At 44.8% G+C, this 12,011-nt stretch overlaps 1 protein-coding gene across 1 annotated transcript in view; it reads left to right on the top strand.

Annotated features, from left to right (window-relative positions):
- Positions 1-57: 57 nt before the first annotated feature.
- The window catches only part of PDZRN3 (PDZ domain containing ring finger 3), a 130,649-nt gene continuing 118,695 nt past the window's right edge, over positions 58-12,011 (top strand). Inside the window, exons 1-3 of the mRNA XM_035337537.1 lie at positions 58-962; positions 6,574-6,660; positions 7,818-7,925. Of these exons, the coding sequence (XP_035193428.1) occupies positions 246-962; positions 6,574-6,660; positions 7,818-7,925 (912 nt within the window). The 5' untranslated portion in view covers positions 58-245. The remainder of the gene's footprint in view (positions 963-6,573; positions 6,661-7,817; positions 7,926-12,011) is intronic.

The raw sequence follows: 12,011 nt of genomic DNA, 5'->3' as shown, positions 1-12,011 counted from the left end.
ACTCGCTGCAGCAGCCCGGGAGCGCGGCGGCGGCAGCGGCGGGGCCGGGCCGGGCGCTGCCCGGGAGCGGCGGGGGCAGCGCGGCGGCGGGCCGGGCGTTGTGCCGGGTGTTGTGCCGGGGCTGCCCGGGCGGCTGCAGCGAGTTTTGCGTCCCGTCCCCGCGCTCGGGCTACTTTGGGCGGGCTCACGCCCGTACATCTAATCGCTGCTGCCGTTCGCTCGCTTCCCGGCGGAGCGGAAGGAGGATGGGGTTCGAGCTGGATCGCTTCAGCGGGGACGTGGACCCCGACTTCAAGTGCAACCTGTGCAACAAGGTCCTGGAGGACCCGCTGACCACCCCCTGCGGCCATGTGTTCTGCGCCGGCTGCGTGCTGCCCTGGGTGGTGCAGCAGGGCAGCTGCCCCGTCAACTGCCAGCGCATCTCCACCAAGGAGCTCAACCACGTCCTGCCCCTCAAGAGCCTCATCCTCAAGCTGGACATCAAGTGCGACAACCACGCGCGGGGCTGCGAGGCGGTGGTGCCGCTGCAGCAGCTGGGCGAGCACGCCGAGACGTGCGACTTCTCGCCGGCCAAGTGCCGCAACCGCGGCTGCCGCCAGGTGCTGAACCTGCGCGACGTGGAGGCGCACATGCGGGAGCGCTGCGAGGCGAGGCCGGCCGGGCTGTGCGAGCAGGGCTGCGGCTTGGTGCTCACCCACGGCGAGCGCCGAGCCGGCGGCCACGGCTGCCTGCGGGCCCTGCGAGCCCACGGCGCCGCGCTGCAGGCGCGGGCGGCGGCGCTGGAGAAGGCGCTGAAGAAGGAGGCGCTGCGCGCCGGCAAGCGGGAGCAGTCGCTGCTGTCGCGACTGGCGGCGGCGCAGCTGGAGCTGCAGGTGACGGCGCTGCGCTACCAGAAGCGCTTCACGCAATACAGCGCCCGCCTCGACGCCCTGGCCCGCGCCCGCGCTGCGTCGCCCGGCAAGGTAAGGGGGGGGGGGGGGGTGAGGGGGGTGCTGTCGGGGAGCCCGCCCGCCCTGTCGCGATAGCGGGGGCCGAGGTGCGGTGCCACCGCGCGGGGCCGCGCCCCCCCCTCAGGGAGCCTCGAGGGGCTGGAGGGACGCTGAGCCTTCGTGGTGCTGAGCCCTCGTGGTGCTGAGCCGCCGTGAGGAGGCTCCCCGGGGTCACACCAGGAGGTGGGAGGCGGCTGGGTGAAGCTGTGCCTCCACATCCCCCGAGCCACCCCTGTGGGGTCCCCCGTGTGGTCCCCCGTGTCCCCCACCAGCCATTTCAGGCTCTGGAGCAGCCACGTCACGGTGCGAGGCACCCATCTCACGCTTGGGGTTTTTTTCCAGACCCCCACTGGGTTCTTTACTCAGTTTAGGAGGAGAAAAACTGCCTTGATTTCATGCGGTCAGAAATAAACTGTTTATAAAGTGGCTGGAACCAGAAGGCAGAGCTACTGCGGCCCCGAGCTCTGACTGGGACGAGGCTCCCCAGCGAGGGCAGCGCTGGAAGCCAATTCTCTTTTAAATGAAGACATTCGGAGTCCTCCCTGTGACCTGGAATGTGCCAGCACAGACCCAGCAGTATTAGAGTGCCTGAAACTGTCAGACATCTGTAGTCACGCCTCGAGAAACGCTGGGGCTCCAAAAGCTGAGTAAAGGAAACAAAACTTCAGTTTTCTCTCTTTTTTTTTTCCCCTTTAAAGAAATCCAGGGCCACACAACCCACCGCGTTTTGCTAGCTCCAAGCAGAAAGTATCCCAGTACTGACTGTACTGGTCTGACTTCAGTGCTGGGTGTGATGGAATCGTCCCCTGCATCTCCCCCTCCTCACCTCTGTCCTGATGCCAACAGCACACCTCTGTTCGTGCCTGTGTGGCTGGGGTTGGTAACGTTGCTTTTGCGTTATTTAGCTCCATAATAGCAGCTGAGCATGCTTTAGCACGAGAGGCGCTGCTGCAAAACGTTGCAAGCGTGCAGGGAAGATAGTTTCCAGCCATACTTTTTATCAAATTTATGGACACAGCTGCCCATACGCCTGCGTTGGTTTCCAGCCGCGTTACAAAAGGCTGTTATGCAGCTTTCCGAGGCAGTGCCTGATCTGAAGAAAGCTGGAAGGTGTCATGTCACCACAGCCTTGTGGTCTAGCGGTCAATCAATTACATGTCTTTCACAGCATTTCGGGCAGCTTTCCAACACCAACAGCTTTAGTCTGCCCAGCTCCCAAAGAAGTACAATCAGGAAACTTGCGTCTTTGTGCACCAGAGAGTTTTTTAAAAGACCCCTGGTAATCACCTAGCGCAGGGGATGCTTTACCAATTTGGGGATGTGGCTCACTTCCAAGTTTTTACTCAGGAGTTATTTTCTCAGAGGCACTAGCACAGGCTGTGCGGTGCAGGATGCAGATTACTCAGCGGGGCGTTATGTGCTTGCCTAAGGATTAGGTCTCTCAATGCTGGGATTACACATATGGTAATACAGAATAACAGATTTCAATTTCAGAAGTGATTGCTTATTCAGAGCATGCAGCGCCGTTGGTATCGTTATTTTACCATCATTGATATTTGTACTTTGTAGGTTCTGTTAAAAACTGTAATTGTTTGTTCCCTGTTAAAACACAGACCTGGCACTAATGAACTGAGTTTGTTGGCTAAAAGTGATGATTCCAGAACTCAACTTAGGATGTTCTGGGTTCTCTGTAGGCAAAGAAAAAGGATCTTCTGACTTAATTGATGGGTGGTTGCTCGTTGCTGCAGACGTAGAGCCAGTCTAGAATAAATCAGAGGGCGTATACCCTAGTCAAAACAGACAAAGTGCCCACTTACAGTTCTGTTTAAATGCTTAGGTACAGGGGAAACATGATAGTGATGGATGTAAGGCCATTTCCATCGTGAAGGACCCAAACTTGTGGTCTTTTGGCTGGGGCAACTGTTTTTGAGCAACTTCAGAAAGCCAGGTCTGAGTTTGTTTTAGCATAGACTCTCTTTGTGGTACCGGATGAATCACTTTGCTTTTCTATGCTTCCATTTCCCATTTCTGAAGTGAGTTTTTAACAGTGCCACAAGTATATAAAGACACATAAACTATATATTTTATACACACAGAGAGAGTTATCTGAAAATACCTCACAATTTTGTAAGTCCATTAAATGGTTAGATTTGCATGAAGTGATTCCAGTTGTGTTTTCCACGTGTACTCTTCCCCATCTTCTTAGCCACTGAGGGAACGCTTTAATTTTACAGTGTATTTACTGGATGTCTGATCCATTCTTGTTCCAAAAGACAAGTTTGAAGGTTTATTTAGAGGGCAACTTTACTCCTTGGTTGAGAGGTGAGGCTTATTGTGGGCAAGCTTGAGGAGGGAGTGGTAGGGAAGGCAGTGTGTCTTTCTCAAAATTAGTATTGCCTTTGATCAGCCCTGTCAATCCTGAAACATCAAAGTCTAAATAAGCAAGAAAAACCTCATGCTATTCAAACAATGCTTAATCCTTGCTGAAACATACCACTGTTCACACCTATTGATAAGCTGATCTAGTCGGTCCTTTATGTACACAGCCATCAAAGTCCTTCGGGAAGAAGTGAGTAGGGGGGAATCAAAACCAATTTACAGAGCTGGTTCCAGCCCAGGGGGAGCAGACGGCACAGCGCAGTGTAAAGGCCATTCGTGGCAATGTCCGCTCTCAGGGTGGCATTTTAAACTGTACGGATGTTAAGTCTACAAAGGGCGAGTAGAGGATTTAAGGCCTGCCAAAGCAAGATCTTCGGAAGTCTGGTCTTAGGCTCTTCTGCTTTCCTGATGACCAAAGGCAGGGACAGACTTCCAGTAAATACATCAGACAGATACAGGAACCAGTTCACGATCTGGTGTTTAGGACCCAAGGTTTAATGCCTCCATGAAGGTGGCAACACAAGTTCTGATTGCGTAAAAGCCAAAGAAAGCCCTTTAAAACAAGATTGCATTTTTTCTCAGGCTGTCCCCGACCAGGCTCAGCTGGGCTTCAGTCAATAAACAAGGAGCTGAAGTGCTTCCTGTAACAGGCGGCGCGGCTTCGCCACGCAATTACCAAACAAATCAGCCTTCCAATCGAGGAAGCAAAAGGCAGTCTATTAGCGCCGCATTACCCAGCTGGGAAGCAGACTCATCTCAAGAATTACTTTTTAAGAGTCCTGCTTGGCTGTGGGAACACACCGTGCCGGTAACCCGTGGGTTAGCTGCAGAGCCAGGCGTGGGGCAGGGCTGGGTGCAGGCCGCGGCCTCTCCAGTTCCTCACTGCTTGATGGTTGCTGCACTGGAAGGCCAGATATGGCAGAGGAAAACAGAAAGGCAGAGCCCAAGACATTGCTAAGGCTGAGAGTTGAATCTGCAAAAGTTACCAAGCATTGGAGTGACGTGCTGCTGCCTGCCCTGGGCCTGGGTGAGTTAGCCCAGATGGTGGAGTTATCGCTGGGCCGTGACGTGGGGCTGTGCTCTGCAACGCTACTCTGCGGCACAGAGAGGACGGAGACAGCGCACAGACCTGTCAGGACTGACTGGAAAGTTTCTTAAAACCCCCGTGGTCATTTTTCAGGAGTACTTCAGAAAAGCACTGCGTTAAGGTGGGTTTTTCCCACAACCTCTGACTGATTTCAGACCTACCTGCTTTAGTACTTGTTCTGCTAGGCGTACGCCATCAAATCAGAGCCACCTAAGGAAGTTTTAATGAAAGCATTCAGCTTTAATTACAGAAAGTGTCTCGAGAGCAATGTTGTAATTGTTTCTTGATTGTTCTAATTGATTTGCCGTCTTAAAAAGGCCTAACAGGGGAAGCCAACAGTGACACTAGCATGTCCTTGTCCTTCAAATGCTGAATTGCCAGGCCCTGAAAGTGGCCTCCCAGGACTGGAAATCTGCTCCTTGAAATCCTGCCTCACATCTGGGTTTGAAGACTTGCAGGGCAATAGCCTTTACTTCATTTTCCAGTCCTCCTCTGGGTACCTGATTCTTACTGGTGCAGATCATAGGCAAATTCAAATAAAATTGGTTGGAACGCATTCCTATTTCTCTGTAACGGGTCCAAGTCTGCTTATGGGACCTACAGGAAAGATAAGATCACAAACTGAAAAGAAAATTGCAGACCAAAACTTCAGGTGGAGGCCGCTGGTGCAGCAACCCTGTGGTGGAGCCCTGTTCTCTGGTCAGTGGAGCTCTGCCAGTTTACACTGGGAGGGAACTGGTCTTCGTTATCACCCCCAAATCTGAGAGTAAATCAGTAATCCAGGATCACTTTGACATTTCTTTGAGTTTAATTGACATTAGTATTTGATTGGCAACTTCAAATTGATACGTTAGAAGAAAAATGCACAAACTAGAAACATCTGCATCAAATTACAATGTAACTGTTGTAATTTTTGTCATTAATCAGTTATGAAAACCAGACTCTAAGATAACTTCCTCAAACTTTCTTGTGTTTGTAACTTTTTCACCCTTTCCATAAAAGAAATAAAAAAATCTTGGAGGTAGGATTGTTCAGAGAAATCTGTAGATGCACCACGTGCAGTTCTGACTATCCTATTCTTATTTAAAAAAAAAAAAAAAAAAAAAAAAAAGATTTATTCAAAAGGCTTTTGTAGTGGTGCACTGTTGTGTAGTTTTGTAGTATAGTGCTATGAATGATGCACTTGATTGCGACTGAAGTTAGCATATTGTGAGGATTTAGTTGTATTCAATAGTTCATGTACTAAAGTTTGTCTTAGTGAGACTTACAGACCTTGAGTAGCATCACAGTGTCACAAAGGATATTTTTGTGTATGTTTTTATAGAAGTTGTAGTCTACATGAGCAAATCTGCAGTTAGGGCAAGCTTGGGTAGGACAGGGTAATGGAGCACAGCCACTCCGACATTACCAGTCTGTCCTGTCTGTCTTTGTGGTGCATTTTTTGCCTAATCAGAGAACTGTTTACGGCAGAATTTCATCTTTTAGGGAATTACCATAATGATTTTCAGTCCTGGAGGATTTCTGTTTTGCTAATGTTAAAATTCGCTAGTGGTTTTTTTTCCAAAGAAAAATGTATTAGAAATCTCTTCACAGCAGGCACTGTGGATAGCCATTAGCATCACAGGCCTTCTGCAGAATTTGTAGCAGTTTTATTTAAAGCTGTTTTCTAAAACTCACCAGAGAATTGCTGTTGTATAGCAGTTAATATTTGATACTTTTTGAAACAATGTACTGCAGCTAGCACTGGAGAGAAACAGCAAAAATGCAGTCCTTCAGACACCCTCAAGCACTGGAAAAGTCAAGAATCCGACTACTGGAAACATGGAGTATTTTACATAACGCATCACGTATGACTGGGTCAAGTAGTTGCAGGAACAGTATTGCATATAAATATCTTCTGTTGCTGTTAAGTGTCTCTGTGGATCTCAATAAAAAATACGCATAAATCTCGGAGGGCGGCTTTCAGAGAGGCTGAAGCGCTCCCGCAGATGTGGTTTTCCCCAAACTTCATGGGAAAAGAAAGTAACAAAGCAACCCAGCAGACCCGGATGGTAGTGTTATCTGCCCTGCTCACCGATGCGCACAAACGTTTTGAATACGTTTATCTGTTCTTTGCAGGGCGAGGAAACCAAAGCGCTGACTCTTGTCCTTCATCGTGACTCAGGCTCGCTTGGATTTAATATTATTGGTGGCCGACCATGCGTGGTATGTTAATTGTTAAAATGTTTGCCCTTTCCAGTTGGGAAAAGCACATAGGTCAACACTTAGAGGAAAAATGCTGCTGACAAGCATTTGGTGCTCTTGGGATTCTTTCAGAGCAAATTTTATGGTCAGAGTTGTATTGGAAGTGCATGATGGCTGTTACGTCTGTACTGTCTCTTCCCTCACAACATGTTTAATCTTGCACATGGCCACCACTAGGAACACTAATGTAGGTGGAGTGTAACTCCCCAAACGGGGAACCCCTTGGTATCTCTTCCTCAGACCATTCCACTTTGAAGATAACGCAAGTTCAGGACCCGCAGCTTTGAGCCCTTTACAGTTCATTAGGAAAACATCACTCTCCTCTCTACCCAAGATTAGGCAGCCCTCTGTGCAGGTGAAGGGATGTAACTTAACCAACCTACTTTGGAATTCCACGATTTCAGCAGATGTTTCCTGCACCACACACTCGCTAATGTTTTTTTTTTTTTTGATGCTTGTTGGCCGGGGCTGGTGCATATGATTGTAATTAGATCAAGGAGTGGATTATACCTTGTCCTAGTAGTTGAGAAAGTATTCAGAAGTACTTCTGGCCTCTTGGAAATGTGACATTAATCACAATTTATTCCAGGTAAATTCACTTGAAAGTTATTCTTTATAGTTAACGTTTTTCAGTTACTTTTCTGAGACATGGTTCTGCCCTGATAGAAGCTGATGTCACAGTACGCAGAATATGAAGACCCCTTGTTAGGTAGAAGTTGTTTTCCATGGTTTTATTTGTAAGCCTCCAGAGGAAGAGCTGTGCAGCTAAAAATAAAAACGCACTGTTGTCTTACGTTTGAAGTGCAAGCAGGCTGCTGTCTCACTGGATTTTACATTAAGAATAATTATAATGACAGTTACTACTGAGCTGGCCTAAGTCAGAGGAAAATGATTACCATGCAGCTAATGAACCTAATGAAAGTCCATTCCTGGTTGTACAGTTTTTCAGAATGGGAGTATCAGGTGTTCTCATTAGCACAAATAACCCCATATTAAGACATCCCTAAGAATATTTCTTCTAAATTGCATACGCTGTCATGACACAGACAAGTTTTAGCTGAGGGAAAATTAGAGTTAGTTCAAGGTACAATATTATATTTTTCTTTTCCTCCCTAAAGGACAATCAAGACGGTTCATCTAGCGAAGGAATTTTTGTATCGAAAATAGTCGACACGGGGCCTGCTGCTAAGGAAGGAGGGCTGCAAATTCATGACAGGATTATTGAGGTATGTGAATACACTGTCCAGTCTCTTTTAATAGTATGAATTCCGTGTCAGGGCTTCAAATGGCATGATGTTTTAGTGTGGGTTTGGGAGAAATGTACCGTGGTAAACACTGTCTAGAAGACATGTCTGTTAAAATATGCTTGACTTGACTCAGTGCTGACCTTTATGGCTTTAGGTATAGTCCTTACCTAAATATAGAAACCAGATTATGGATGGTATGTGCGTGTCCTGACTTTCTGAGGAGCTAGCATCTATCTGGTATGCCATAGATATTTCTTTTTAAAGCTATTGGAAACTTGTAAGTTATTTAGTTAAAACCATATGTGAAATAGCTGCAGCGTAAACCATGATTTTATTTATCTTGGTTTCTAAGACCAAGGATAATAAATGTTTTGAACAGTTCGAAAAAAATCAACTCAAGTTTCCGTAGGGTTTATTGTAAACCTGTCCGAGTAACTCCCATAACGTTGTTTGTAAGTCCTTCTATTATTCAGATTGCAGTCTGAATTTCTAGTTTTGCCAAAGCCTTGACCTCAATAAAGAGTCCTTTCTGTGAAAGAGATGGTTGCTTGAAATGTTTGTCGTAACTTGCAGTGAGTAAATTTCTTTTTTTGAGAGAGAAGGAAAGGTTAGTTTTCATGAAATGCAGCTGATTGTGAGTCAGTTTCCATTGTTTAGCATTTTACAGTTAGGAAAAGTATTCTTCACTGCCTTATTTTTGTAGGCTGGAGAAACTTTGAGAGTCTATTGTTCAAAAAGATAAGTACGGTGTTTGTTGCCAAGGGTATCATGGAACAGCCAGTTTCTCTAAGTAATGGAATTCCATTGCTCTTATGGTTTGCAAATGAGCAATAAACAGCTGTTAAGGATTTTCTGTTGGCAGGAGACAATGTGTATTTGCTATTTTCTGTACTGTTATGGTAAACTGTATTCACAATTTAGTAAGGATATAAAATATTAATTAAGTTTCTTCATATGGAAAAGAGTGGAGCCACAGTAGCAGAACTATAAAAAGATAAGCTGAGCTGTGAAATGATCCAGAGTTGCTTAGACTATATATGATATAACAATTCTGAAGAGGTCTGGACAATTTTGTGAGAACTATGCAATTGTTTGAACTGCAAATTTTCCCATAGGCATACATTTCCCTAAAGCATATTTGAAAAGCTGACATCTGTTTTTGAAGCAGTGTTTGGTCACACAAATAAGATGACCGTGAAAAACAAAACTCTGGAAAAATCAAATACCCCAAAGTCGGGAGATGTCTTGGTCTCCATGCAAACTCGGCTCAGTCTGCTTGAGTGTGAGCACTGTAACTCAGGCTGGGATTGCAGGCATGCAGCATTTTGTCAGTAGGATTTGGCAGGGGAGAACAGGGACGGCTGACCTCCACAGGCTCTACAGTGTCTGCTCTCTTGTGAGGGACCTCCCTCCTTACTGCTTTTCTTTGCTCCATTTTTCCACAAGTTCAGCATTTGGCAGTGGTAGCACAGGGCAGGCTAAGCAGCTAAATACTGCTGTGCTGTACAGCCACTAGGAACCCGAGCAGAACGCAGAGGAAAGCAGGCAGGGTGGGATTTTGTGCAGTGCTTCTGTGTCTCTTAAGTGCTGTAATGCCTTTATGAGTAGCATTTGTGCAGGCTCCTTCCCTCAATTCATAGTTACAGTTTCACATAAGAGAAAACTCCAGAATAAAGACACAGGAGAATCTGTTGCATTTATAACACACCAAGCATAGCAAGAAGCTTTGTGCAGGAGCCCGGGTTGATAACTTGTTGTGCTGCCTTAAATGCATTTTCATATGAACTCTTCTCACCTTTAAGTATTTGCAAAATGCTGAGGAAATATTAGCAAAATTATTACTGAATTGTTGGCCTTGGGAGCATGAGTTTGGATTAGGAGTGTCATCTTGAAGCAGATCTCTGCATGGTGCCCAGCTGATGTGTTCTGGTTCCCCCTGTGGAATACTCTCTGCATGTTCCAACAGGGATCTTTAAGAAGCCCTAAAAATATGGACCTGAAAAGAAATGTTTCATTCTGTACTCTGTGCAATTTGTATTTATTGCACTGTATTCAACTCTTGTCCAGGTAAGGAAAAAAGAGGATACCTCCTGCACCATGGCATTTAAATCAGCTTTATCATACTGTTAGTTATATTAGAAAATTGAAATACCCTGTACATTTTCTAGATGAAAATTAGGTGATATCCAATGATAATGTCCTTCTAGAGGCAAATGTTTTTATTGCCTTTCCAAAACCAAACTTGGGTTAAAAAAGTTTGACTTTTTCAGTTGAATTGCCAGACTCATTTACAGATATAGGTGTAGCTGTGGACTCAGATGGAATTCAGCACAGAGATTAGAGCATACTAGTGGGTCAGATTTGCTTTGAGAAGCATGAAAGATGGTAAAGAAAGATAACTTTTAACTATCTAGAACAGAGTTTGGCTGTCAGGGACATAAGTGACTTGCTCATTTATTGTTACAGTTGTATCACCAGCAGGATTTTAAATAGACCTTTCCACAAAGAACTGTTACTCCAGTATAAGCTGCTGAGCATAACATCTCCAAAATTAATTCCAGAATCCATGACAGTGAACTTAAAATGCATTAAAATGTAAATTATTTGATTTCCTTTAGAAAATGTTTCTCTATCATAGATCTTACAGTAGATGCGTTTTGGAGGATGTATAAAATAAGAGCATTGTTTTTCATTTTCACAACTGTCAAAACATTTATTACTTTGCAGGATTAGGCAGTATAAAATTTAGACGCGTGGTGCTGTTTATAGCTGATAGCAAATGCTGCTTGCAAATTCTATCCCCCTGACAAATCGATACCAAGATAAACTTTGAATTATGTCTGAGATAGTTTTTAAGCTTTTTCCCACTGTAATGTGGGTTTGGATTTTCTGCTTTATACCTTTTAAAAGGTTAAATGCAAAGAAGTAAATCAAGTTTAAGAGTAGTCTTGAATTTTCAGTAAAAGCATTTTTTTTGGCCCTTTGTATATCACTAACGTAAGCAGTGCCACTGTGAGGTGTGTTCCTACTGTGAAATGACATACATCATCCAGATGAACGATGCATGCTTCGTACTACTCAGCCTGCAAAGCACGCAACAGAAATAAGATATCTCCTTTTCCCTTGTACTCCATTTTACTAAATCTGTTAAGTAATGAAGATATTTAGTGTTTCCATATGACTATGAAGAATGCATTGTGGCTGTTAACCGTTTGGTTATTTCCCTTCACTGTTTTATAATATTATCCTTATTTTGAAGATGGGTAATCTGAGGTATACAGGAAAATATCTTGAGAAGCTCTTGTCAGGTCAGGGTTAAAGACTCAGATCTCAGTCTATTCATTATTGCTTTACGTAAACCAATGCTTCATACCTATGTCTGTTTCCAGGTCCTTCACAATTACTGTAGAAGCAAAGAAATGATATTATGAGTTTCTCTGATTCAACTGTAGGTTTTTCATGCACTGCTCTGATTTATACACTTCAAAGCAAGCAGCTGATTTAATCCATTACTAGTAATTTACTGAATTATTGTTAAGATGTTCCATAGCAAATCGCTGTATTAAAAACATGCTGAAAGTATTGATTTTAATGCAGAGGAATTACTGTTCTCACAGATTACATTTTTGTCAGGGTAACAAAATGGTCCTAATTTCCTCTTATAACAGAAGTTGGTTCAAGTCCCAGACATGAATGACTCCTCTACACAGCTGCCTGGCATTTCTTAAGACAAAATTAGATTTCCAGAGTTTTTATTTTTAAGCACATCAGCTCTGAAAGATTATAAATTAAATATGGCATTCTCTTCTCACTAACTAGTAAACTTATTTGTTTAGCTTCAGGACTATTTAGAAAGAAGGAGACTCTTGAAATGCTGACTGCTTGCCACCTTAAAACGTTTTTAAGTACAATTAGGGTACTGTTGAGGTAGTATAAACTGTCATAGCTGCACTGAAACCTCCAGGATTTATGCCACCTGGGACTTGCCCAGTGTTTCATGCTGCTCACAGGAAGGATCATTAGTTTAGGAGTTGAGAACACGTCTTAGTGCATTTGATTGATTTT

Source organism: Oxyura jamaicensis, chromosome 12 (genome assembly GCF_011077185.1).
Source record: "Oxyura jamaicensis isolate SHBP4307 breed ruddy duck chromosome 12, BPBGC_Ojam_1.0, whole genome shotgun sequence".
Taxonomy (NCBI): Eukaryota; Metazoa; Chordata; class Aves; order Anseriformes; family Anatidae; genus Oxyura; species Oxyura jamaicensis.
This window is presented reverse-complemented; position numbering and strand designations above follow the sequence as displayed.